Genomic DNA, 26,866 nt, shown 5'->3' on the forward strand with positions numbered 1-26,866 from the left:
GGAAGCGGAAGCGGCGGCGGGAGCGGCGGGGGCGGAGGCGCCGCTGAGGCGGGAGCGGCGGAGGCGCCGCTGAGGCGGTTCCGGAGGGTGCCGGCGGATCGCGAGGGATCGCGAGGGATCCCGGTGCTGCCAGCGGGGGCGGCAGCGGCCGCGCTGCGCTCTCAGGGCGTCCCGAAGCGCCGGCGGCGGCCAGTCCCTCCCTGCCGCCGGTATCCAGGGACGCGGCTCCGTTGCTGAGGGGGCCCCCGGCCCGGTCATGGTGCGGCTGCACGTCAAGCGCGGCGGCGAGAGCCAGTTTCTGCTGGAGGCGCCGGGCAGCGCCCGCCTGGCCGAGCTGGCGCCGCTCGCCGCCCGCATCCACAACGGGCGGCTGAAGGTGCAGCGCCTGTGCTTAGGTACCGCCTGAGGGGAACCACCCGGGCGGCGGGAATGCGCCGCAGCCGCGTGTGAATGCACGACTTTGGTGTTTTAGTGGAGATCCTGCACAGCGCTGCAAACTAACTCTCCCGCTGCGTGTGCCGGTAGTGGTTGCTTCAGTCGGGGAATGGCAGAATGCTTTGGTCTGGGAGTGACCTTAAAGTTCGTGCAATTCCASCCCCTGCCGTGGGCAGGGACACCTTCCACTGTCCCAGAGTGCTCCAAGCCCTGTCCAACCTGCCCTGGAGCACTGCCAGGGATCCAGGGGCAGCCACAGCTTCTCTGGGCACCCTGTGCCAGGGCCTGCGCACCCTCGCACGGAAGAATTTCTCCTCAGTATGCCGTCTGGCCCTGCCGTCTGGCAGTTTGAAGCCATTCCCCCTTGTCCTGTCACTCCAGGCCCTTGTCTGAAGTCCTCCTTCAGGCACTGGGAAGTACTCCCTTGTGACCAGCAGTGCCCCTATGTGTGTGTGAGTTGTATGGACCACCACGTGCATCCTCTGCCGTGCAATGGTGTCAGTGATGTGTCTGAATTAGTGCTGAATTCACTTCCGAGGCAGCTTTAAAAAACATTTCCTGCCCCACCGTGTGGCTGCCCTCAGACGAGTCTGACCTGGGGGTGCAGCCCACCCGCACCTGCTGTGGTGTTTGTGGGGTGTCTGAGGCCATAAGGAGGCTGCTCTGAAATTTTAAAAATCTGACTAGGGAAATACCAAAAAGCGAAGGTTTTTGGCCACTAAGTATCATTCAGGCTTTCATCTCTGTATGTGTCATTTGTTGTTTCACGTGTATGTGAAATGTATAAATGTCAACGTAATTACAGCACCCATATATATGTATCTGTGTTTATATTCCTTATTTATTTGCTTTCCTTGCCTGTTTAAAAGCTGAAAGCTAGRGGCCAGATTTATCCTCATGTACATTCATGTGAAAGGCTTTAGTGAATGGACTGTAATAACAGAGACTTTAAATCTTGTTCTCTAAACACTCTTAAAGAGATGGAGGACCTGGCAGAGCATGGTATTTCTTTACCTTACAATATGCAAGGACTGRCAGATGAGCAAATCGAAGAGCTGAAGTTAAAGGATGAGTGGGCAGAGAAGTGTGTCCCAAGTGGTGGAAGCGTCTTCAGGAAGGATGAAATGGGGCGAAGGAATGGATTTGGTAAGTCAAATGTATATGCTTGTTTCTTTCCCTTCAGACACAGACAATCCATAATATAAAAAGGAGCCACGAATCCCTAATTCTGGAATGAGATAGCCAAACTGCCAGTTACACGGGAATTCAGTCCTGGGTTAGAATCTGGAGTAATGCTGGTTTACAAGCTTAAACAGCAGTATCTCTCTTCAGCAAATAAACAGTCACCAGGAGCAAGTTTGATTGTTCCAGTTTAGTTTACTCTCCCCATTTGTAAATGTATGCTTGAGAACTGGTTTTCTCTGGGGACTGCAACATACATTTACAGGTTGTTTTGCTAATATTTTTCCTTTTTTCTCATTGACTAGGACTCAAATTCACTGAGCATATGTTTGTAAGTGGGAGAACAGCCTTGAGCTATTGACCAAGTTAGTATATTCAACAGTGTGTACGTGTGAGCTAGATCAAATACCATCAAGTGATGCACTTAAGTGGGAAATAAGCTGAGAATGAGTATGCATTAGCTGGATTTTTGTTTTTGATGACAGGCTCTTTATAGCAATTAAAATAGATAASTGTGATATGAAGTGTAGACTGTATTTGCAAAACTACCTTTGCTGTTAGATTGAGATTTTTCMTTTGAGAAAAAAAGTCAGAAAACTGCAAGCTTGTGTGCCCAGTTAAAGTACGTCTGCCAGTACAGCCTGCAACAGTCCAGCAGGGAATGAACCTTAGTTTATATTGTGGAGGGTTTGGGATTGTGATTGTTGCTTTGTGCTGAATACCTTTGTCCCAAATAAAGTTCCAGGCCATAGAATTAGGGAATCACAGAATGGTTTGGGTTGGAAAGGACCTTAAAGCTCATCCAGTTCTACTCTTCTTGCCTTGGGTGAGGACACCTTCCACTATACCTTAGTCCTGTCCAGTCTGGCCTGGAACATTTCCAGGGATGGGGCAAATACCAGTCGCGTGTCTTTGGGGAAAAGTAAGTTTATTTGTTCTGTGCAAAGTACTTTTTGTTCCTTAAGTTAGTAAGAAATACAGGAATGAACTACCAACTGGTGAATAGGCTGCAGCTTAGTGGTTCTCTTGCTTTAKGATTGAATACTGTTTCATTTGCTCTCAGTGGAGTCTGGACAGGTTGTGTGTTTGGTTTCTTTACAGTAAGTGTAGACTGAAATATGTCTCTTACTTTTAGCTCCAAATGAAAAAATGCAGCAAGTTATAAAGAAGACAATAGAGGAAGCCAAGGCATTAATCTCTAAGGTAAGTTTTCCCAGTTGGTGTGTGGGGTTTTCCTAATAAGTAATGTGGAGTTGGGCATCATAAATAAAACCAGACTTTTTTCAGTGCAAGGGCTGACAGTTGAGAAATGCCATGAAGTGATGTGAATAGTCTGATAAAAGCTGACATTTCGATTAATGATTTTCTTCAAGACTTTTGGCAAGTGGTTCAACAGGTTAAGGAATCAGATACTGAATTCCAAGGGAATGCTGGCACCCAAGCCTGTGTGGAACAATTAAATCACATTCAGTTTTATCCATGCAGTTTGCTATTGATGTGTTCTTCGGGTGAATGCTTGTCAGGCTTTCTGGTGAAAAATTAACTGTGTTCTGTGCTGTTCTTGGAGTTAATGAAGTTTTTTGACTCTTATGTGGAATTAATTGAAAAATGTGATCTAATCTCTTAGATTATTACAGAATCAATCACAGATTCTTTGGCTTGGAAGGGATCTTAAAGTTCATCCAGTCCCACCCCCCTGCCATGGGCAAAGACACCTTGCACTAGACTAGGTTGCTCAGAGCTCAATCCAGCCTGGCCTTGAACACTTCCAGGGATGGGGCAGGGATTAGGCCTTGGTTTGACAAGCACTTGTCTCACGCTTAGTCCTGCTGAGTGTCTGCGTTCAAAGACAAGCTCGAGATTTGCCCTGATGGGATGGTGCTCTCAGGCATTCACGTTCACATTGTCAAATCTGTAGGTGCTCTGTGTTGTGTTTYGGCTTTTGTACGACTTTGAAACGCAAACTTAGTCATATTTGTGAATGGAGTTAAGGATCGTTTGGTTCACCGCTTTGTTTGGTTCACTGCTTTGTAATGACAAAAAACAAGAAATGTGCCTGAGAGGTTGTACTGGCCTTTTTACCTGATCAGGAATGTCCACGAGGAGGCAACGTTCCCTTGCTATAGAACTTAAGAAACCTAAATCCTTAAGAAACCTAGGGAAAGATTTTTATTTCTTTCCTTCCATGTGGAAGATGTGTCACATTTCTCCTTTATCCTTGCAGCAGAGTTTGGAATGTTCTCAAGTACTTCCATCTTACAGATCTCTGCATGAGCTGTGCAATTTGCTAAGCTTTGCACTTGTGCTCACATGTGCTCTATTTTTTTTCTCAAGTTTTAAGCCCCTTCTCTATCCCTCACTTGAATTATGCTGTCTTGAATAATGTCCATGAATCACAAGTGCTTGGAACCAAAGCATCCCTGTCTGATATCTGTGGTCATATGCGTCCTGATTTGAGTCCTGTGTTCCATAGGCAGTATCTCCTGCACAAGTGAAGATCTCATTTTTTTTGCTTCCTCACCCACCCCATGTAAGCAGGCTAAACAGAGGGGCCAAAGGTGAGAGATTTACTCCCAAGTCAGTGTGCCAGTGAAGAAATTTTCCCTCCTAATAGCTTCGTGCAGTCTGTTAGCTGTGCTCAGATATCCCATCACTGAGCCTTTGAATTGGCCACAAAGAAAAACCTTTCTGCAGGTTTGTTTAAATTGCCAGTGATCCCTGTCTGTATTTCAGAAACAAGTTCAGGCCAATGTGTGTGTTAACATGGACATGGTGAAAGATGCATTGGAGCAGCTCCGGGGGGCTGTGATGATTGTGTATCCAATGGGATTGCCTCCACATGATCCAATTCGGATGGAGTTTGAAGATAAAGAAGACTTGTCAGGAACTCATGTATGCAGTAATGTATTCCCATTATGTGTAGTCCCTCCATTGAGTATGGGCTATGCTGTTCTTCATCTTATGGGTGAAGGTTGTTTTCACCCRTATGAAATGGAGAATTTGTTGCCCAAAGTGTTTATATTAGATCAGGACTGAATGGAATATAAATAAAAATGCCATGGATGAGTGTGAGGAGAAAGATGTGGAAGTAGAGTGCAAAATTGCACTTTGTGTTAGGAATTCCAGAATGATTTTTTTTTTCTCCCAGAAAAGCAATCTGGTTTTGGGAAAAAAGCAAGAAACAACACCCCCCAGCTCTTCGCCTTGTTTGTTTTGTCACAGGCTGGAACTGAGGTTATAAAAGAGTCAGAAGCACAGCTGTGGTGGGCAGGAAAGCACTTGGAAGAAACAAAGTTGCTCTCCGACTACGTAGGCAAAAATGAGAAAACAACCATCATTGTCAAGATCCAGAAAGTGAGTATTGCTGGGAGATTTCTCTACAAGTTCCTCACCCTTGGTTGTCTATTCTCTGTGGAAGAGAACCATCCATAGGAGTATAAAATGGATTAGATTAATTCCAGCTTGAGCATCTTAAAACTGTRCATCTATTTTAAGTTTTGAATGTATTATACTCTTGAGTTTTTCATTATTCATTCCTTACCTTGTCAGTTCCATACTGTCGTTGCTATTACTTCCTCCATAGTATTTTTGTGAAGTACAACAAAGAGGTATTTAAGAATAGACCAAATACAAACTGAAAAGTTTTATGGCAAATCTTGTCACCTGCAGGTTCTGCAGTGTATCCCTGAGAGGTAAGTTGGTGATTTATGTGTTTGTTACTTAGAAGACCAGAATTACGTTTATCCTCTCAGGGTCACTGGAAAATGGTGTAGCACCTCAATAGCCACTGAAGTGTAGGCTCCCGGGAATGCTGTCTRATTGGCTGAAGGACCTGCTCAAAGAATACAGAGCGGTACAAGGGTTGCTCTCTGCCTAAACCTCCTAAGACCCTGTTTGTTCTCGAAAGCGTCCATCATCTCCATGCAAGTTGCTGTGTTTGCAGTTTCTGACAGCAGCTGTTTTCTGCTTTTGTTCATAATTTCTTCCAGGAGCACAGTTGCCTGGATAAGAAATTTCCTTTTATTCATAGTAGTTTATAACTCAATCACTTCCCTGCTTTACTGGGGCCTTTACTTCCTATGCCATCCTGAGGCCTGTATTAGCAGGAGAGCCAGAGATATGGGGCCATGCTGAGATATCCAGAGTGACCTTAAAACARATTTATTATGTCTTTGAGAGTGGAAATTTAAGTAGAGTCAATCCTGTCTGCATCTTCCACTGATGTCCACAAAATTGACAGCATGATTTAGATACAGAGATTAAAAAATAGACATCACTTGAAAAATAACCCTCACTTCTCTGTGAGGGTGGTGAGGTCCTGGCACAGGTTGCCYGGAGAAGCTGTGGCTACCCCATGCCTGGAAGTGTCCAGGACCGCGTTGGAGTGGGCTTGGAGCAACCTCTTCTAGTGGAAGGTGTCCCTGCCCATGGCARRGGGATGGAATTAAAGGATCTTCAAGGTCCCATCCAACCCAAGCCATGCTGGGATTCTGTGAATGCAGCAGCAATTTATTGTCCTGTCCTGAGGGACCTTATTAAATTTGRGCAATTTAGTTGTCCAGAGAAAGGTTTTAGATGTCTTTGTGTTGCAGCATCTCTTTTGTATCGCAAATATCATCAGTAACATTTACCATTTCCCTTCCAGAAAGGACAAGGGGCTCCGGGGCGGGAGCCTGTAATCAGTCATGAGGARCAAAAAGAGATGATGCTGTACTACTACAGGAAGCAGGAGGAGCTGAAGGTAAGTATTCTTTTTAGTGCCCAAGAGCTGAGCTGCTCYGACAGAACGCAGGCTGCATTCCTCACCACCTCCTTCCCCTCTCTGCCACAGAAACTGGAGGAGGAGGATGATGACTCGTTTCTAAATGCGGAGTGGGCAGACAACCATGCTCTGAAAAGGCAATTTCACGGTGTAAAAGACATCAAATGGGGTCCAAGATGAAGCTCTGCAAGCCTCTTCTTAAGCTGCTCAGTTGATGCTCTTGTTTGCAGCAAGTTGTGTTGTGTGTGGTAGGTTCTTCCAACAGCAGCTGAAATTGTCACTTCTGTTGGCCTTAGGTGTTCAATAAATATTCATATTTCTCTGTGACTGCAGCAGCACTTTTCTCTGCAAAGAGTTGAATCAATTCTCTTTAAGTTTGGTATTTTATTAGAAACTTTAACTTGAATATGGAAATGTCAATCTATTTCATAGATAAGAGATCTAGTAAATATRCACTGGAATGTTTCGTGGTGTTCAGAGTGGTCTTTATACTCTCTTCTCATTCTTGCATTACTATTAGCTAGTGTGCTCTSTAGAAGGTAATTTATTTTATAAGAAATAAATTATAGGCTAATAATAGGCKAATCCAGGAAAAATTAATGTTTTTATGTACTTGTTTGCATTCCAGCATAGCTATTTCCTAACTGTCATTTTGCAATGAGTTAACCTCTTAATTGTTTAAAGAAAATATTTTTGCATAAGCGCAAGTAACATCCTTGTAGAGTGCCTCATTTTCATTCTTTGGTTTAGTTTTTATTGTTGCTATATAAAGGTTGACAGAAACTTGAATACAAAAATAAGTATAATTTGCAGACAGATTAGATAAATAAAACCAGGTTTAATAGGACCATATCTCTTAAGATGGAAGTAAAAAAAMCATCATTTTCGGTATTACAATGGTTGAAGAGAGACAGACCAAGTTGGAAGTCAGGTGTCTGCTGAACTTGCAGCTTGAGGATTGGATGTGGAAAAGACAATTAATGCCATTCAATGAACTATTAATGGTGATTTTACTTCAATCACTGTTTTTTTTTACTTTTAGCAAAGTTTGGTGTCTGCTAGTTTTTCTTGAATCTCAACTTCACAGTAACATGACTTTTTACAAAAAGAAAAGTCAGCATTTCTGAGTTGCAGAACTTCAAATATTATTTATTTAAAATTTATTTGGAATTATTTCTACATGGCAAAAAAAAGGTTTTTAACAAAACACTTTGTTCTACCACTTCCTTAGAGAAAAATCAGTGTTCTGGGACTTAYAATATTCTGATTTCCTCTCTGAAAGCAAGGAAAAAGCAGGCATAGGAAGCATTTAACACAGATTCTGCACCCCTTTGACTGCTGCTCTCTGCTGTAATAGGTGCTGTTTTTTTCTTTAGCTGAGTAAACGTTCCACAGCATCAATGCTTCTTTGGAGTTCTCACAACAGTTTGTGGATCTGCTGGATTCATCTATTATGGCTGAAATGGAATGAACTTACTGAAAAAAAGATTAAAATGTACAAGAACCCAGGAAAGCCTATATGTATTTAATTATTAAGGAGATAGAGATAGGAACACCACATGTGGGTTTGCAAACTTGCAAAAGCATTTTGTCTTTCTTTTAAATCACTTATTTCTGGAAGTTTGAGAGCAGCCATGCCCTTCCAGACAGAAAATCCATTCTCTCTCAAAGCAGGCACGCATCAGAACATTGCTAAAATGTTTATTTTCTGGTCATATCACCATTCTGATGAATGGACATGGTTTCCACACCTGGTTTCATTCCTTTTCTCCTTTTCATGGTTTTGCTTTCCCACATTGCTCCTCTCTCTGCCTCAGGATTCGGAAAGTTTTAYTTATTGCATTTTGCAACCTCACCCAGGGTTCCTGGTGACAAACTCGGGACTGTTTTCAAGGCAGGAATGGGAAGGTCAAAGAGCCCTGCTCRACATTGCACGTTGCCTTCCAGCAAGTTCGGATGTTGATGGTGGGTCTTCTGATTTCCAGATGTGTGTCATTCCCACAGCTGTGTGTGGGGCATGAACCAAATTGTCCAAACTTGCAAGCTCTCCTTGGCAGTATTTTCTCCTTAGGCTGCTCTTCTGGGCAATTGCAGGGATTTTACTGCTGAGAGTCCATCCCACTACCAGTCCTAAGTGTCCTTCCCATAGCATTGCTGCTGCTGTGCCGTAGCACCCCRTGGATGCATCAACCCTCAGCCTGGAGAGGGAGTAAAATTTGGTTATGGCACTTCAGATGCTGCTTTTTTCAGCACTTGGGGCAGCTAAGTGCATACCTCACTAATTTTTTCTTTTCTCTGCTGGATACTTTTTCTGCAGAGAGTGTTGTTTCAGAAAGATCAAAATAATTTAATGTCTTGTTTATCAGTTTCTTCCATGCTTATCTTCAATCTGATTTTCAGACTGCTGTGAACAGTGAACATTTGGGAATGAGGTGAACCACTAATTAACAGCTTTCCCAAATAAGACCTGGAAAGTTTATGCAAAAAGAATAAAATAGCAACCCAAACTCAGACTATAAATAGTTTAGTCAGAGATCCTGAGTGAAGCCTGACCTCCCAGTCTGGAGCAAAAGCTGCTTCCCCTGCCCTGCTRAGTTGCTCCTGAAGTGGGGATTTGGACGGGGTTTGTGACTATGTTTGAGGATCCATTTAAACAGGCATGTATTATTAAGCACTGCACTTTACACATTCCCAGTGGCTGTGAGATGCTCCATCTTGGGAAGCAGCTGCTTCTCAGGCACCTGCAGGCATGTTTTACTGTCCACAGGCAGCTTGTGGTAGCAGGCAGGGAGGAAAAGTGGGAGGGGATCAAGTCTGCTAAAGCACTATTTCAATACAAAAGGTGTTTTTCCTCCAAGGTTGTGAAAGCAAGGAGAGGACTGGGAGTTGGGAAAAGTGAAGCATTTCGCAGTTTTGCCCCAAGGAAGGAATTCGCTTCTAAGTTGCAAGATGCTAATCTGCTGCCACTGCAGATGCTAATCTGCTGCCACTGCAGTTTTGTCACCAGGAATGAAGACCCTGGTTTCAGCTGAGAATCCCAAGGAGGGGTATCAGATGGATAGATGTGTGGATGAAGTGAATGAAACAGGGAAAGGACCCCTGTGCCCAGTGGTAGGGGCAAAGGCAATGGGCACAAAGTGGAACCCAGGGCKGTCCCTCTGAACATGAGGGAACAATTTGTCACTGTGGGAGTGGCTGAGCACTGGCACAGGTTGTCTGGAAAGGTTGTGGAGTCTCATCCTTGGTTGGACCAGGTGTTGTGCAGTGGGTCACCCCTACGGCACACTGACTTTACCTTGTCTTGAGTAAAGTGAAGTCTGAAGGAAAGATAACTCCCAGCTGTTGTTAGGATGCCAGCCTCTGGCCTGAAACCCCTTCAGGGCTTCCCAATAAAAAATGAGGGAAGAAAATGCACTAATTTTAGTGACTGTGAGCATTAACTGCCAGACAGATAGCTTCCCCAAAATAATCAGCTGGAGATCACCTGAGCTATGGGCCCCAGGCTCTACAGGAGAGAGTTTCACCAGGACTCAAGAGTTTTGGAGAATTCACCAGAGCAGGGCCCCCTGGAGCCCCTGACCTCAGCTGTGCAGGTCAGAGCCCAGCCCGCTCCAGTAAAAGGAAGAGGATCAGGATTTCTTCTCTAGTATAGCCTGTCAGCAGGGGGAATTGTTGGGGTCCCTGTGTATCTGACTGGGAAATGGGTGGCACCTGCCCTATGAGTCAGGAGGAAGGAGCCAGCTCTGGCCCAGTGCCCTCTCCAAAAGCAACCTTGCCTTTTTCCACCCTCAGGACCAAGGCATGGGCTTCTCCAGACCAAAACATATTAATCAATATCATGCATGGCACAAGCTATGACAACTTCCTACTGGAAAGGGGAGAGCAGGAATGCAACCAGGCTCTTGGGCTGTGCCAGACCTCTCCTGCCATTTCCAARTGCTCCAGATGACCTCAACCCTCTGTCCATCTCCTTAGCCTCTCTTCCTTCCGCTGATAGGATGCTAATTGCTGGTGAGATTTTTCCAGTTGAGTACAGGATTGTGCCTTAGTCATCTGAGCAAGCTCCCTTCCTCCCTTTAAAGTTTTTCCAGGCTTAATTGAACTGTGTATCAGTAGGAAATGACAAGTCATGTCACCGTTTTCTTTCCACGTTTTYCATACTACTTCGCTTTACCTGGACACACAGCGTCTGTGTGGGGAAGCACAATGAACCCATGAAGTATGACCAATAGGAAGTGACATTTTTCCTCCTTTTGTTCAGTAAATTCCCCATGGGCAGCAGTTAAAATATTGGAGACATTTTTAAGACAGGAAGGCTCTTGTGGTTTCAGCTTAGATACATTACTGATTTAATTTTCTGTCCAACTGAAACCAAATCTGACTAGTCTAACTGTTTTCAAGTGAAGATTGCAAACTGATAAAAAATCCTGAATATGACCTGCATTCAAGTGCTGGCTTTAACCTTGCTCTAAGATCAGAAAAATGAACCCAATGTTTCCCTTAAGTAAATTGTTCTTAGCGTGTGGCAACGTATACAGATTTGCCAGCACAGGTARCAGCAGGCACACATCTTGGGCAGGTCTGTTTTCATGGTTGAATATATCTGTTTAAATGTTTTCCACCTTTTTTAATATTCCTAAACATGYATTTGGCAGTTGATCCCAAATTACAGTGAAAAGTAATCTGTAGCAGGAGTTAAGACTATAGAGTGTTTTTCACAGAAGGATTTGTAGACAGTCAAGGGTATGAAACTCTTTTTATTGCATATATTTCTTTTTATTTTACAAATAATTATATTCACTGATACAAATGCTCCTTCACAGAAGGTACATTCTTTTTTTTTTTTTTYTTTTAAAAAAACTGATAGGGCGTCATCCAAAATAAGCCATTTATTGTTCATTAATATAAAATGTATTCATGTTTCTAGGAGGTGTCATATCCAAACCACTGTTCATCCAGATTTCCTGTATGATCTGCTCCCTGCGCTCAATCCTTTCGGCCAGTTCCACTGCCTCTGCTGAGTTATAACCTGAGTAAGAAGGTCTGTAAAGTCCATCTGCCTCATCCTGCGTGTTCGAAAGGGAGGAATCCTCCCCCTCCTCCTCCTCCTCCTCCTCCTCCTCCTCCTGTTCACTGTTCTGGTAGGCTCTGGCACCCTCTGGCACCAGCTGATCCCTCTTCCTGTGCAGTTTCCGGATGTCAGTGGCACATGACACACGGATCACCAAGGTACACAGTGTGAGGATTAATCCCATACAAACACTGGACACAAACAGGAGAGCGGCTCTTTCAGGGTGATCTGCAGGCAAGAAAACCAGGGTTTAATCACTTTACAAACTGCCAAGGCTGGTTACAAAGCTCCAGCTGCCATTCTCACAGCATTCCGTACCCATAAGGCACCCAAACCTCCCGACGCTCACAGCCCGACCCTGTGAGCTCTGTCTCTCCAAACTGCCAGGCAAAAATCCAGCCGGGTTATAACATTGTAAAATAACAATATGATCCCATCCCTTTATGAGCAGCTCACTGCTGTTATCAACCATCTTCCAGATCTCTGCACACCTTTTTTTTGGTTTTGCAGCCATCCTGCGAAAATGGGTCTTTCCCTCACAAACAGGGGGCATCAGAAGAACTACTCGGGGCTCCGCAGGGCCTTGGCAGCATCTCCAGGCCAGGCTCAGTAGGAAGCACTATTCTTCTTTCACACTTAGTGTTCCTAAGTCACAAAACCTGCTTCTTTTCACAGCAGAGATGGCTGGGTTTGGGATGGCTTTTTTCTTTTTTTTTTTCACTACTCCTTGATGATCCGTGTATTTATGCAACCCACAAATATCCAGAGACGGATGCCTCCAGTGCTTTCAGAGGCTGGAGCCAGGTTTTCAAAGCTACTGAACAACCAACACTCCCCATTGAAAATATTAATTTAAAAATATTTTGGCTGTAGTTSCTAAGGGAGTTTGGATCCTTCAAGATAGGAAAAGTTCCCTAAATATCGATTATGATGGGATTGTCCCATCCACAAGACTGTGATTATATTGTAATAATATCATTACCATAAACATGGGGATTACTTAGTTGTAACCTTTGGAGTTGATCATCCTTTTCCCAAAATGCCACAACCTAATGAGCCAAACAATCTCAATCTCATTTTCGTACCTCTAATGTATGCAAATGTAGCCAAGTAGTTAGAGCTAACAATAGTTCCATCTGTCTTTGGAAGTCTCGATTCCCTTGGATCAAGGTCRACACCTGTGACATGAAGAGGTAAAGTAAATTCAATGAGGCTACTAAATTGGTGTTCACCCAGTAACTCTCCAGCTAACAAGTCTACCCAAAACACAGGCAGGCCAGTGCTGTGCTGAAGGAGCTGCAGAACACTCRACCAAACAATGGTTGCTAAGTTAAATAAAGTATAATTAATAAATTGCTGAAAATATCAAACATCTAGAAAAKGACAAGTTCGTTTAGAAGAGTCTATTGCCAAGCGAAATCCCTTGTGCCTATTCCCAGTGGGATTTGTGAAATGATTTTGCTTTATGAAGCTTCATAGTTCTCCAATGCCCTTCCCAGCTCAACCATGCCATGCGCTCCTGTTACTGGGGACAGCAGACAGACATCAGCCTCGTCCTTAACTTGGTGGCCTTGGAGAAGAGCATGGGTTGGCAAGATTCTCCACCCTGAAACAAGTACAATTTCACTTTTCCCAGCACACTGGCTCTGGTCTGGCTGGGCAGGTCACTCTGCCTGCAGCGCTGCTGTGACTGCAGCACTGTGCTCTCATCCCACTCGCAGTCTGTCCCCCTGCTCTCCAGTGGCAAGAGCAGCTCTTTCAGCATGATTTCTGCTACCTCATCCCAAGCCCTCTTCCAGTGGTGATGCATACCATYGTTCTGTTTGACGGAAGACTTGTTATTGGGGACCAAGGGGTTGACAGCCGTGAGGATAAATTTAGGAACTGCAAAGACAAAAGACAAATTGTGTTCTGTAACTTTTAGGAACCCTYTCCCCAATTAACTACAAATCCCACTAGTAACCCTGGGTTTATTAACAGGTTTTTGATAGTGGTATTGAAGGTTGGACACCATCTTGTAGATTTTTTTCAACCTTAATGGTTCTTGCAAAGTCAGGGCCGCTCTGTGCTTGTGACTGGATTCATACACCAGCTTGCTCCAGGAACATCAGTGCAGCTCCATACAGCCTGGCAACCTGCTCCTTGTTTTCAACTCTTCAAGGGTGTGCCAGCCAGTGGATGGAGACAAAATTGGCCTCTAAATCCAGCATAAACTGGGCTACAGCCAGATGCTAAGTTGCATCTACATGCTAGGTTTGGATGAAGTTAATTCTCTGTAATTAATCTAAGATAAATCTTGTGTGATGTCATTTATGAAGCTTCTGAGACGGACAGTTGCTGAGGAGGAAGGTGGGGTGGATGGGAATAGATGAACTGCGTCTTTCTCATTTCATTACTTTATTCCCTTGATAAGTGTTCACAGTCTTCAAATAATTAAAAGAACTACAAGCAGGTGCATTGTACAGACATTGAGAGTTCACATATTTTGTGATGGATGAATAGGCCCTTCAGACATTCAGACCTTGGCACCTGTTCCTGTAGTATGCGAAGGCAGATTGATTGATTGTCAGACTGATGGGGGGTGGAGAAGGAAGACATTTCAAGTATGAAGCTCACCTTTATCCCATATAGAAACATTTGCCAAAAAATAGTGTCGAGTGAGTTAAATGGAACAGAGGAGACTGAAGTTTGCAGCTTAGCATAGTTTTCATTTGGAAAACAACTAAAAATAGCACTTCTTTCTGAGCAGAACTTTCTTTCTTTGCGGGCTCAAAGTCAGAGCTGTTTCCTTTCCTGATGAAGGAATACTTTTGGAACTCTTAGCTCCTGTTTGCAGTGGAAGTCCAACAGATACAGGGGTAAATAAGCCCATTTCTATTTTGCCTTGTACCCTATTGTAATTCATAGCTGTTTTTCAGCAGCAGAATATTTTCCTTGCTGTATGGGGCACATAGGGCACAGGATTGTTTCCAGCCTGCAGATTACGTTTGCGGGCCTGAYTGTTCTGAACAATGTGCCTGTGTTGTGAGCAACATCCTTGAAGGATGTACCATCTCCAATGCCGATGTGGGACCTGAAGCTCCTGTCACATGGCCTGGGAGTCCATCACTTGTGCTGATGTTCCTCCAACTCCCCTCCCAAGGGGAACTTCCCAGGGCTTTGCATGCTCTTTTTCTCTACACCATTCAAGTATTTATTGTAGGGGAACATTTCACTCAAAATGGCATAGAAAGAAAGAGCCTCTGGCTGYTTGTATTGCTCATTTTCATTACAATCCCTTTCAGATGCAAGGACTTGGATAGGCTACATCAGGTTGCTGAACAGAACAKCTGGTACCAGCATGAGGAATTTTGATTGAGATAATCACATCTGTACTTCAACTTGTGCCAGCAGTATTTTGTCAAGTAGCAGTTAGTCACCTCCGGAGGCCACCAAAGGCAGCCTGCAAAGGGACTCTGGCATCCAGGGAGTGCTGATAAACTGTGGGGCCGCAGGAGCCGTGTTTCCTGAGAGAGGATTCTGTGATCCTGAAGTGCAGCCTCAACAAGAACCAGGAGGTCCCACCTTGTGCAGACAGGAGATGATGCTGAGCAGAGAGACTTAAAAAAACCAGCACCTCCCAGGTCCTGCCATGTTTTTGCTGTCAGAAATGAACTGCAAATTTAAAAATGCAGCCAGGCTCACTACCTGTAAACAGCTGCTGACCACTGGCTAGGGAGTATGGCTTTTTCCCGCATTCCTGACCATGACAGAAATACTTGGAAGTGTGGCACAGCCCTGAGAACAAAAATGCTCTGCTGTGCTGAGTTCCTGCCACTACAGGGAGAGGTCTATTTGCGTTATCTTGGGAGGCATCAGGTTAGCAAGCATCTTCTAGTGAGGAGAATTATGTAAAATCTCATTCTGGAATATGCCAAATTCTTCCCGTGTTCATTAGATGATCTGTGAAATAACCAAACCTGTAAATCATTCGCTAATGCTTCAGATTGCACAGCTCAGTAAGATTTGGCAGAACTCCTCCAAATGCCAGCAACACACAAGAACACTATTTATTACCCATGTGTTTTTGCAAAACCACATCCCAAAATAACAGAATGCTTAACTGCAGTGAAAACAAACTCATGCTGCTTTTCTGGTACACAGACGTGCAGAGAGGAATRACTTGTTGTAATTATCCTCATGCTAATTAGGAAGAATTACATTAACTGGTTCATAAAGGCACCTGCAAAATAATATAACGTATTGGTGCAATGGCAGATTCCCAGATCTCTCCAGTAATAAGAAACTGAATTACTGGACTGCCTTTCACAGCTGGCAACCAATTCCTGGGCTCATTTTCATCTAGTCTTCAGGTAGAGGTGATCGGGCTGTCAATCCTACACTGCTGTTCTCAAAAGCATGTCTCAGGTAACCTGTACCCTTTGACCACTACTCACTAGGGAGGTAGCCAAGGGACCCTGCAGTGTATACCTGTGGAACTGCTCCTATTGAAGTATTGCAGGGAATTGTGCTCGCCTCTTATGAAAATATGTTAGTCTCTGGCAAACAATATGGAAAGCTGTTCCCTCGTCTCAGGAATGAGCTGAAGTACATTTCAGTCCTGCAAGGGATGTATAACCTCAAACCTTTACTTTTCATGAACCTTCACTTCCCTTTCTACAAGAATGGAAGCCCTTCTGTGAGGGAGAAGCTGCAGATGTGCTCACGTGAATCAGGTTTCAGGACTGGGCTTATTTTTCCTAGCTCTGTTGCAGCTGAATTCTGTGGAAAAGACTCCTAGGTGAATTCTGTGGAACAGACTCTTATCTTGATAGTACTTCTCAAAAATATTGGACTGCTTACTTGATATTTTATTGTCAGTCATGGTTTTTTTAACAGCAAAAAAAGTCCCCTTAATGCCAGCGTCTCTGTTAGATGCAGCTCTGCCCAGGGGATTGTGTTTTGTATGGCTGTGTCACAAACTTCCTATGTTAGAGGGAAGTGGGTATTTAGGGAGGCTCAGTSTCCATATGTGGACATGTGTGTGTCTTTTCAAGCAGAAACGAGGGCTTGAAAATGATTGTGCATTTACTCTTACCGCATGCATAGCTGACATTAAGGTATTTTGTGACTCCAGGTAGGCATGGACTCCCAAAATCACGGCTAGTGACAATGATTTTGCATCTCTGTTTCCCGTAACACCTTTTTGATAACACTTCCAGCGCCGTGTAAGACAAACAGTCTGAAAGAAAAAATGCATACAATAAATGTCCAGCCCTGGTGTTATCCAAAATGAGAGTTCCTGGATGCACGACTAAAGAAACAAATCTGCGTCTGATCTCAAGCATAATTTTGCCTAGAGTTAGATATTCAGAGTTAGATAATTCAGAGTTAGATATTAAGATTTGTCAATGCAGGAAAGTCAGCTGCAATAAAAATGTGAACTTGCAGCAGGTTAACTCTCCCATGTTGCCTTCCAGGTGCATACTAAGGCTGCAGGAAGAGTCTTGTCAAGCTCCAAACAGGTGCCCAATATAAAGTCTCAGTGTTCTGTTCAGGATGTCTTGGAAAAAATAATTACACATCCGAATAGCTCTCCATCTATTTCATCTCAAATCAAGAGAGATGAAATGTTCTTTCCAAGTCTGTCTCTCAGCCCTGGGTTACTGAGATGAGTCAGGCTGGACACCCAAGTTCAGTTCAAGTCAGGTGAGATAAATTTTTATGTGTTGCAACAGCTCAGGCTACAGGGAAGTTCACGTATTAAAAAGTAGCTTTTGACTTACTATKAAGAGTTCAAAATGGGCTCAATGTTTAACCAGGAAAACATGTGGCTTCCAAAWATGGGTTTTGCACTGGAGCTGAAATTATTTGAGTGGGAAAGTGTGTGAGTCACACTCTTTAAAAAAAAAAAAAGTCTCTAAATGTGATTAAGTTCTCTGTATCCACATGTGCTAAACTCCAAGCCACAAAGCAAAAAGCATCCTGTAGTTTTGTTTTCTAAACAAAAAGGATGCAGAAGGGACAAGTCTGGAGCGAGTAACACTTCTCTAAATCTTTCTGCATCCCCCCACACACCATGGCTTTCTGTGTGTGACAGATATGTTTCATTCGAGGCTTCTGAGGCAAGRGCACTCTAGAGGCCTGAAACTTAGTTCTCTGGGCATTAAAACAGTCCCTTTTCCTACAGTGAAGGATGGCATCTGGTCATCTGCCAACTGCTGAAGCTGATTTTTGCCTCTTTAGAGGAAGGACAAGCACTGTTTCCAAAGACACTTCAAAGGTTCCCCAAATCTATTTGAAAAGAAGGTTTGAGACTGAGTTCTTTACATTTAATGAGTGAAAATGGGGCAAATTTGTSATTTTTAGAGTTAATTCCCTGACACCAGCCCCAAATAAGTCATACACCTGAGCAGATCCATCAGGAGAGATTGGGCTGACCTGTCTAGCAAAGGGTTTGTGGGTTACTTTGAACATGGATGGTTTTCTACATATTCAGTCATATGTTTCATGTGTTTACCAAATGCCTTTGGTAGGCATTTGCTCATGTTTCTGTGGGAGTTAATAGCTTCTTATCATCTCTATCCATGTTGGATTTGGCTCCTCTGCCTGAGAAGCCAGTCATATTGTGCCTGCAGGTTCTTGGCAGGCCAGGTTTTGGAGAACCTCCCAAGGCTTGCCTGGTATCACAGGTGAGTAAATGCAAACCATGGCTGGTTTCTTCTGCAGGTCAGAACAGATGTTATCTGGAAAGATGTATAATGTAAAAAAAAAAACCTATTTAAAACTTCCTTTAGAACTTTGTGTTCTAAAAAGATTTGGGGTTTTAGTGATTCGATCAAAAAATATCCTTYTTTTTTTTTTTCCTATCTGATTTATGTGCATCCTTGCTACCTTCCCACTAGCTCTCCCAGCAGCTAYGATGGGAATAACTTGAATAACTTAACCTCCTCCTGGTCAAATATCTTATTCCAGTGACTGAATGAGGAGGGGTCAGTGCTGTGTTTTGGGTAAAGGAATCCCATAGAATGGCTCCAAAGAAAACATTAACTGGGAGATGAACATAAATATGCAATGTGGCTTCTTTGTGGCTAAATGCTGTTTGATCTCCACAGATATCCCTGGAGTCTGTTAGACTGGTACCATGCATTTTCAATAACCTGCCTCTGGAAAGGCACATTCCCAGAGTGCTAAAAGGCTGRCAGCATCCAGTGGTGGCAGACAAGGCAGCAATATGTGGCTGGGAAAACACTCCATTCTCCACGCCCTTCTCCCAAAGCTGCTTGTTACACACCAAGACTGTCGGTGGATCTTTTATACCAGACACTGCTATGGATGGCACAGGGACACGGGTGTCAAGACGAGGTTCTTAATGCAGTAATAATCTATCCAATCTGGCTGCAGCTATTGAACAGTTGGAGTAGAATGCCTTGTTTCTGAAGGAAAGGTTCTTTCAGATCCCTAATTAGCTTTGTTTGGCAAAGTTTTGGCATGCAAATGACATGCCATAAATCATGCAGGCTTTAATGAGAAGTAATTTGTCTTCTGGTTTCTTAAAGCTTTTCTCAATTCAGACAGGAGGAGCTTTCCCTCCCTTTCTTTCCACCCTGCCACACAAGACCTGCAGGTGATGGAGCATCTTGTGCCAGGCTCCGGCGACAGCGTCCTGTCCCACCCTCTCCAAACATTTCCAACTGCTTTCATCCTCAACTGCTCCTTATACTAGTTTATGTGTCCTGGGCTGTGCCCACCCACAGAAGAATAAGGCGCTCACTTTTAAAATTAACTGAAAACAAAGATTTCACACCTCCAAAGCGGGRTGGCTAGTTCTTTGTGCGGCCCAAATACCAGCTGTGGGGACAAGAACTGACAAGGGGAAACTATGGAGTTTGGAGCAAGCTAAGGCTGCAGACTCTTAAGGAAAGTTRCTGAAGTAATATGGTAATTTATGCAAGAGCATGGCACACAGCCTGTGCATCAGAAAAGGGCCACTTGAAGTGCTGATCCAGCAGAAACACACAGTGTGATCCACAGCACTTTTGTACGAAAAGAAAAACCAAACTTGGTCTCTCTCTCCTCTTTGCAGATGCGTGGGCAGAGTGGGGGATCCATCCCACCAACCACCAAGGGCAARAGACAAGTGGGGCTCTCCGCTTCCTGGCAGCAGGAACCAGACTCCCTGCTCCTGCATGTGCGCAGGCAGGAAGTCCTTGGCTCCTTTTAGACTTTAGGGCCAAGTACTTTTCCAAATTTTTCACAAATTTGAGCCATAAAAAGATAGACCCAGTACTGAACTGCTGTAAAGAAAACATTACTGGTCGAAGTGATGTGTGTCTCAGAGTGCTCCAAGCAACTTCCACCAGCCAAAACTAATCTTCCCTGTTCATCTCAGAAGTAAGGTACTTGGACTCTAAAAGCAGTGGCTGGTCTCTTCTTCCCTTCAAACAATCAATCCTCACCCTGCCACTGCTCTGAAAACCTCTTCTTCTGAGGGACTGTTGTCTTGACAAGATTCATTGGGGCCAAGGGGTGCAATGGCTCTAAATGGAACRTCTTGGGGCCCAAAACACCTGCTAAGTTTCCCAGTTTGCTCGAGCTGACACGGGCAAGGACCTTTTCATATCTGATGTCTGCACACAGACAGAGCTGACTTAAGAGGTTTTGGGAAGCAAAATTGGACTATTTTATCCTTACTCGTGCATCCAGAAAATTAATTTGACTCTTGTCTCCCATGCCCAAAGTGCCAAGGCAGTGTGGAAACATTTCCAGGTCTGCCTACAGCTGCTTGTGTCTTCACTGCAGTTACTTCCGCTCTTGAGAGATTTTCCCTARGGACTGGCTCACACCAGGCAGAGAGTACATTTTTTAGTAAGAGACAGAAACTATAAGCTTTTCAGTCGGTCAGTGAATAAGAGGTGTAAAGCCCTTTGAATTGGCCACAATATTCAAACACACAAACAAAGGAGAGTCACAGCATCATAGAATCCTGTTACATTAAAAAAAAAAAAAAAATCACAACACCTACTTGGACTGGAAGGAACCTACAGGATTTTGAAAATGTCCCTTATTTGGCTTGCTCATGCCTTCCTCTTAGCTGAATTCCACTGGGCAAAGGAGACTAGGACAAATCCCAGCCCCAGGGTATGTCTTGGCACAGTGCAAGCTGTAATGAGAGTTTGTGAATTCTCCACCTAATCTCTCAACCCTCCAAAAGTGGGACCAGGAAAAGGAAAGGCTGTACTGGAAAGAATTCCACCTTCCAGTAATGAGAACCATGCCAGGGGTGTAATTCTGGGCTCTGCTAGTCACCGGTGCTTGAGAGAACATACATCTGACCAGTCAGTGTGCATCCCGAGGAATTTCTGGGAAAGATACTGCAGTGTTCTAGCTTGCAAGCTGAACCTAGAGGCGACCCACTACCAAGCCTTCTTTCAAGTATTTTCATGTATTAACAAGAGTAATTTATAATTTGAGAGGTGTTTGTTGACCTGAATCTTCCTTGTGCTCTCTATGGAAACSTGTTCTGGCACAATATTTTAACTTCTTCTGGCCAATAAATATTCTGTTTCTTCATGTACATGTTAGTACAGATATAAAAGAGATAATGGGTCAGAAAAGGCAACAATTCACACAGGAACAAACTGCTACAGTTTCCTGCTTTGGTGCTGGGCACAATGGATTCCTCTAGGCAGAATCATCTGCTACAAAACCACACTCAGAATTTTTTGTGACATTTTTTATAACCTTAGTAAAAGAGGGCAGTTGCTTATTGAAAATTCTGTACAGTCTTAACAGTGCCAGGCATTTGGACAGCTGCAGAAACTGGTTTTTACTATTAAACTGGCTCAGAAAACCAGTTGCATGAGTAGGTAGTCACGCTAAATATGGAGCTGAGGCTCAGCATCCTACAAGTGCTCACAGATCTCCCATAGCAGAGATGTATTTATATACTTTATTTCCTATATGGAGAAGAGCCTTTTTGCCAAAGAAGTGTCATGTTTTCCTGGGTTTCCTTTGAACCGAAGTTCTGAAAGTCTGTCAGCTGACTTGACAGGTAGTTCACAGAAAAGCAATGTTTGAGAACAACCCAAAGCTGTTGTTTGTCATTGCTGTCACACATAACGGCAGGTGGCCAGGTTCTCACGGAGATATTCAGTASACCTGGCAGGACTGTATCCAGTATGGAGAGATGCAAAACTTCTAAGCTCACCAGAGACTTTCTGTGCCTGTCATTAGGACCTGCAGATTACTCCTCTTCTGCATAGTGTTATAAAAAGTGCCTCACAGTTTCTCTGCGATGCAGTGAAAGAACTGGAAAGGCTGGAGCACTGCCCTTAGGCTGAGTTGCGCCAATGTGAGCTGAAACAACAATGGATGTGTGTGTGCTAGAACCAGTTTAGCTTTTGGTGCWAACATAAATAGGTACATGGGCTCTGATTCAGGAAGGAAGAGCTGTGTCAAGTCGTTACATTCAATTTACCATCGTTTTCCCTGAGAGAAAGGTGCACAGTCATTGCAGAAATCTAATCATGCACCCACTTACATCTGTAGGTGCCTAAATAATGACATTAGTCAGATTTAGGCTCAAGGCAGATAGATCTGGAGTCAATTGGATCTGCCTCCCAAGTGCCAAGTCTTTTGTGATAACGGAATGTGAACTCCCACGCCACACAGACTTTTGGAAATTCCATTGCCTGCAGAAGATCAGGAAGAGGTCAAGCACTTCCACAAAGTAGTAGGAAATCTATACAAGGATCTACCTTCTGTAGATGTGCTTTGTGTTTGTCTCAGGTTTCATGGTCCCTTTACTGGTGTCTTAGGCTGCTTTATAGAGCACAAAACCGGCACCAGCCAGGGTGTTGCTTCACAGGTGCTTGTACCCAGGGGCCAAAGCAAAGCTTGTTGCTGTTGGAATTTTTTTCTCCTTATCCTGGGAAACTATATCGAGTAGGAAAGGTTTGCAGAATTCTGATCTGTGAACTGTGAGAGCTGACATTAGAGGCAAGGGAGTGATTTTGAAAGGTGAATGAAGTGTGAGACTTAAGTTTGATAGCAGCCTCTCTCAATCAGCCAAGCCATCTCTGCCTTGCCTTGTGTCACCTGTTGTGCCACCAGCATAAGGGGTGTGTGGGCTTGCCAGAGACCTGCTAAATGTTTCCTCCACAGAACAGACAGRCACAGCTAAGTCTATGCGAAGTCCCAAGAGAGCCGGTGTGAAACACAGACGTGGCATATTAAAGAGATTCTTGTCTAAGAACAGATTGCAATTTTCAGGCAATAAATTTATACTTCTATCTATGTAACTAAATAGAAACATTGGCTTGCAGACGAAGGGCCCTTAAGATTAATTATTGATATCTTCTTGATGTTCAGAGAGGCTTCTCATAGATGACACTTAAAGCATTTTTCTTACGAGCAGGGTTAAGCTTTTGCTTGCTGATGCAAGCCCTCCGTGTGTAGTACCGAGGTGTTGGGACAGCACACTCATCTCATGCTGGCCTTCTCCATGGTGTGAAAAGTTACCTTCATGCCCTCAGTTTCACCACTGAATGTATTATTCAGTTTAATGTGTACCTAGGGCATTCCTGACTTGGTGCCAGAGAGAAGTCCCAGGTGCATTTAAATTTCTAGTGTGCCACCACAGCTTTGGAGTCTGGSCATACAACAGCATCTAAAGCAATGGCCCCGCTCATGGACCCTCTCCTTACAGTCTGCAGCTAAGGCAGGGAATATCTGGCAGAAACAGGTATCAGAGAAGAAGGAGCAGTAAGACACAGTATTGTGACACTTGGGTCAACTGGTCATTGTCAGAAGCTGGAGGAAGAGGAGAGGCAAACTGGTGATATTTAATAAATGTCACCTAAATTCAAGGCAGGCAAGAAAACTAGTTTTTGATGCTAATCATACTAAGGACTGATGAACTGTATGAAAGTGTATTACGTCGCTGCATTTCTTACTCTATGTTCCTCCCTCATACTGGGCAGTTTGTTTGAGTTTCAGAAATAATCATCTCACATTTCAATCACCAATGCTTTCAAAGCACCACTGGTCTGGCACCTGAAGTTTCTCCCCACCTGTGTCTCCTCTTCCCTGTGCTCCTGCCTGGAGAAGGTCCCTCAACAGTGCCCAAACATACCAAAGGGGGGTGTGTGCTCCGCCTTTGTTGAGCAGACGTTCTCCTCGTGTGCCCATCTGCCGTACGTGGCCGAGTAGATGATAAGGAACTTGGATTCCTGACAGTGGAGCTTCAGTTCCTGGTTTTCACATGCTGATTTGGTTTTGTATTCAGCTAAAGTAGAAGCAAACAGCAATATGGTAGCATGAGGCAATTTATTTAGCTGGACTCTTAATAGCAAATAGCAGCAGGACAGAAACCAGCTTTCCTGCAAATGCTGTTGCAAGTGACACGTGGCACCAGTACAGCCAGACACAGAGTCAAGCGCAGAGCACTTCTTCCAAATGAATTGCTCCCAAGTGACTCTCTAGAGCCTGTGGCTCCTTTTTGAACAGAATAAAACCCCCTAACTTTTGTCAATCTCCTCTCCCAGTGGAACAGCCTCCCCGCTTCCTTCCTGGTTTCCTGGCTAGCTTTCCACTCCTGCTCGGTAAGAGAAGTTTCATCCTTCCCTTTTGTCTCTCCTCAGGACGCCGTTGCATTCCACACTCGCCTCAGCTGCCCCTGCACACTCATCAATCACACGCAGGGCTGGCACTGCTCCGTGACAGCGCTGGGCGAGAGACGGACAGCGGAAGGACAAAGGCTGGGATGGGTCCCCATCCCGAGCCAGACTGTGCTTTCAGCTGGGTTTGCATGGCTCCACCAAGGTCAGTGGGTTTCCCTGGGCAGCATTGTCCAGCAAGGGCTCTTTCAAAAGTTTGGCTGGCAAAGTGATGTGAATTGGGAGACTGAGAAAAATCCCCCGTTCCCTTGTTCAGCTGGCATAGGCAGCCCAGCAACGCCCTCAGCACAGAGGTGGGGAAGGCACTGAGCACATCTGCATGGCTTATCCCTCCTAGGGAACCCTTTCAGATCTGCCACCTGGTCAATGATGCTCTTCCTGGCCTAAGCAGCCGCTCTGTTCATGGCATTTTACCTTCTTGAGCCTTCCTGGTTGAGCTATGGTACCAAACCTTCTTACTGCAAATAAGGCCAGGGAGAAGAGCTTCTTCTCCAATTTTTTAGTCCTCAGAAATGTGAAATCAGGAAAAGGAGATTCCTGAGCTGAGCAGAAGAAAAGGAAAACCTTATTGTTAGTGAATGGTGTCCCTGTGAGTGGAGAGTGGATGTTAGTTCTTGGGGAACTGGAGAAAGAAAAACCTCCTGTCAACTCATGAATGAAAACATTATTGTTTCATCCAAAACTGAACAGATAAAACAGTGGGTTAATTTCTTGGTAATGTGCCGTTTCTTCCATTCGAGCTCATCAACAGCCACAAGCTTAAGTCTAAAAGGAGTGATTTCGAACAATACCTGCTGCAGATTGTGACTTCTGCAGAAGCACCTRCCATATTGTGCTCTCATAAACAGGACAAAAACCTGGGGTCTGACAGCCTAAAGCTGGGCTGAGTCTGCCTGGCTGTGCTGGAGAGGCTGTGGAGCTACATATAACCCCAAGTGGTATCAGACAAGGAGAAGACCCCAACATAAGCCTCTGCAGAGATATGGCAACAATAATTCTAAATAGGTGAAAAACTAAGGGATTTAGGCAACTGCTTAAGTGCCTACTTGAAGGCAAGGAGACTGCAAAACATACTTGAAGTTATCCTGAGGTGATTTCCTGAGTAAGGATGTTTTCCACAGCCAAGACTAACAATATTGGTATCTTACCTACAAATATAAATTTCCTGTCACAAGAAATCATGTAATTTGCACTGGAATTGGATTATTTCTCAATCCGGAAGGCAGCACTTGCTGCTAAATATGCTTTTGACCAGCTTTTTTAAAAGCCAGGGCACAGAAAATACTATATGCTCCAAGAAACTCCTCTCCCATGGGAAAAAATATTGAGCATCTTTTGAAAGTAATAAAAAGGTTCCCAAATCACTTTTGATTAGTAAAAAGAGATTTCTAATGACACAAACACTGTTGTGATATTCAAAACCATCTACTATTAATAACACGCTAATTGCAATATGCAAAAATAATTTAACTATTGATATCATAAAACAGATAATGAAAAGTTTACATTTCAGGCACTTTTTTTTTTCCCCTAATGATTGGCCCAGGGTATCTCTCTGGGAGTTCTCGAGTCAGTGCTTTGCCAGAGGTAACATCTGCCTATTCCTCTCCATCTCTCTGCTCTGGCTTCCACTTTCCAGTGTGAGCTGGCCCTTCAGTTTGCTTSCCACCTACTCCTGTTCTACCACTGATGTCTCTCTTAGTGCTCTGATCAAAGAAAACCCCTTTAGTGCTTTCTCCTTTGCTTGTGAGCTGGCTGGTGAACCTACCCATAAATCATCATTCAGCTGTTTTCTTTGGGACCCATTTCAGCCACACTGGGAATTTACTGTGAAAAGAGCTGAGCCCCCAGGCTACTGGAGCTTGTTCTCATATACCATAGCAACAAGGAAAACAATTAAAAACCATCAATAAAGGAAACCTCATGGGAATTGTCTTAATCATTCTTCCACTTTCTCATGTTTACAAAGTGGAGTCTCTTTGAGGCAGATTTGTCCCTTCGCATCRGCATCGTATCCGTGCACAGAGCACAGGTGATTCTGCAATAAAACTCTATAACCGAATCAGCACATGTGTCTTCTGGCCATTATTCCATAAATGGGAGGTATTTTTGAATCTGAAAGCTTTAGGCCCAGCTCCTGAAGTATTTTTGCATATTCCTTCTTAGGGTACCTTCCTCATTGTTTGGATCCTTAGCCCAAACATCTGGTTTTGCTGTTCAGCTCTGTCTTTCTATATAATAYGACATTATTATTAACTCACTAAAAATAATTTCCAAAACACTTTTCCTTTCTAGTCTGATGTCTGACATTTGTCCCTGCCAACCTACACTGGTCATTAAATTGGCAGCAATCATTCTGAAGTTGCAAGCACAATGGAGAGCTAAGGTAAAGTAAAAAAGAAAACAGTTATCAATCCAAGCACCCCAAAACTTCACATGGATTTATACAAAGCCTCGTGCAGTGGCATTTTAACCAAAACAAGCAACAAAACACGCAGAAAAACACATTTGCCTGATGAAGATTACTTACTAGGTTTGCATTTAAAGGAGACAAGGAGGAATTTAGTGGTCCCTGGACACAGATCAGGCCCAAAAACCCGACTATTGACAAGGAGTTGGCAGGATCTCAGGTTCTGGCATTCATCCAGTACTTTCTAGAACAATGGGCAAAAAGGATAGTCTTGACAACAAGGTATGAAGCTATAAAGCAATGAAAACACTTAGCTGTACTTTGTTCTACACAGGAGAGAAATCACA

At 43.9% G+C, this 26,866-nt stretch overlaps 2 protein-coding genes across 4 annotated transcripts in view; one reads left to right on the forward strand and one right to left on the reverse strand.

Annotated features, from left to right (window-relative positions):
• Nucleotides 1–32: 32 nt before the first annotated feature.
• On the forward strand, nt 33–7,899 carry CFAP298 (cilia and flagella associated protein 298). Of its 2 annotated transcripts, XM_057385980.1 has the most exons (7): nt 34–395; nt 1,414–1,581; nt 2,753–2,820; nt 4,351–4,509; nt 4,840–4,971; nt 6,263–6,358; nt 6,449–7,897. In XM_057385980.1, exons 1-7 carry the CDS (start codon nt 257–259, stop codon nt 6,557–6,559), a joined length of 873 nt encoding a protein of 290 aa, XP_057241963.1. In that variant the 5' UTR covers nt 34–256; the 3' UTR covers nt 6,560–7,897. The 2 variants fall into 2 exon arrangements, with proteins under 2 accessions (XP_057241964.1, XP_057241963.1); XM_057385981.1 differs by lacking the exon at nt 4,351–4,509 and having other exon boundaries at nt 33–395; nt 6,449–7,899.
• A 3,208-nt stretch (nt 7,900–11,107) lies between these two features.
• The window catches only part of EVA1C (eva-1 homolog C), a 30,692-nt gene continuing 14,933 nt past the window's right edge, over nt 11,108–26,866 (reverse strand). Inside the window, exons 3-8 of one of the 2 annotated variants that reach the window (XM_057385974.1) lie at nt 26,640–26,763; nt 23,566–23,718; nt 16,528–16,671; nt 13,263–13,334; nt 12,536–12,628; nt 11,108–11,678 (exon numbers count right to left, since the gene is read on the reverse strand). In XM_057385974.1, the coding sequence (XP_057241957.1) occupies nt 11,269–11,678; nt 12,536–12,628; nt 13,263–13,334; nt 16,528–16,671; nt 23,566–23,718; nt 26,640–26,763 (996 nt within the window). In that variant the 3' untranslated portion in view covers nt 11,108–11,268. The remainder of the gene's footprint in view (nt 11,679–12,535; nt 12,629–13,262; nt 13,335–16,527; nt 16,672–23,565; nt 23,719–26,639; nt 26,764–26,866) is intronic. The other variant, XM_057385976.1, reaches the window with a different exon arrangement.

The sequence above is a fragment of the Malurus melanocephalus genome, unplaced genomic scaffold (genome assembly GCF_030028575.1).
Source record: "Malurus melanocephalus ecotype Western Australia unplaced genomic scaffold, MMel_1.1 scaffold_898, whole genome shotgun sequence".
Lineage (NCBI taxonomy): Eukaryota > Metazoa > Chordata > Aves > Passeriformes > Maluridae > Malurus > Malurus melanocephalus.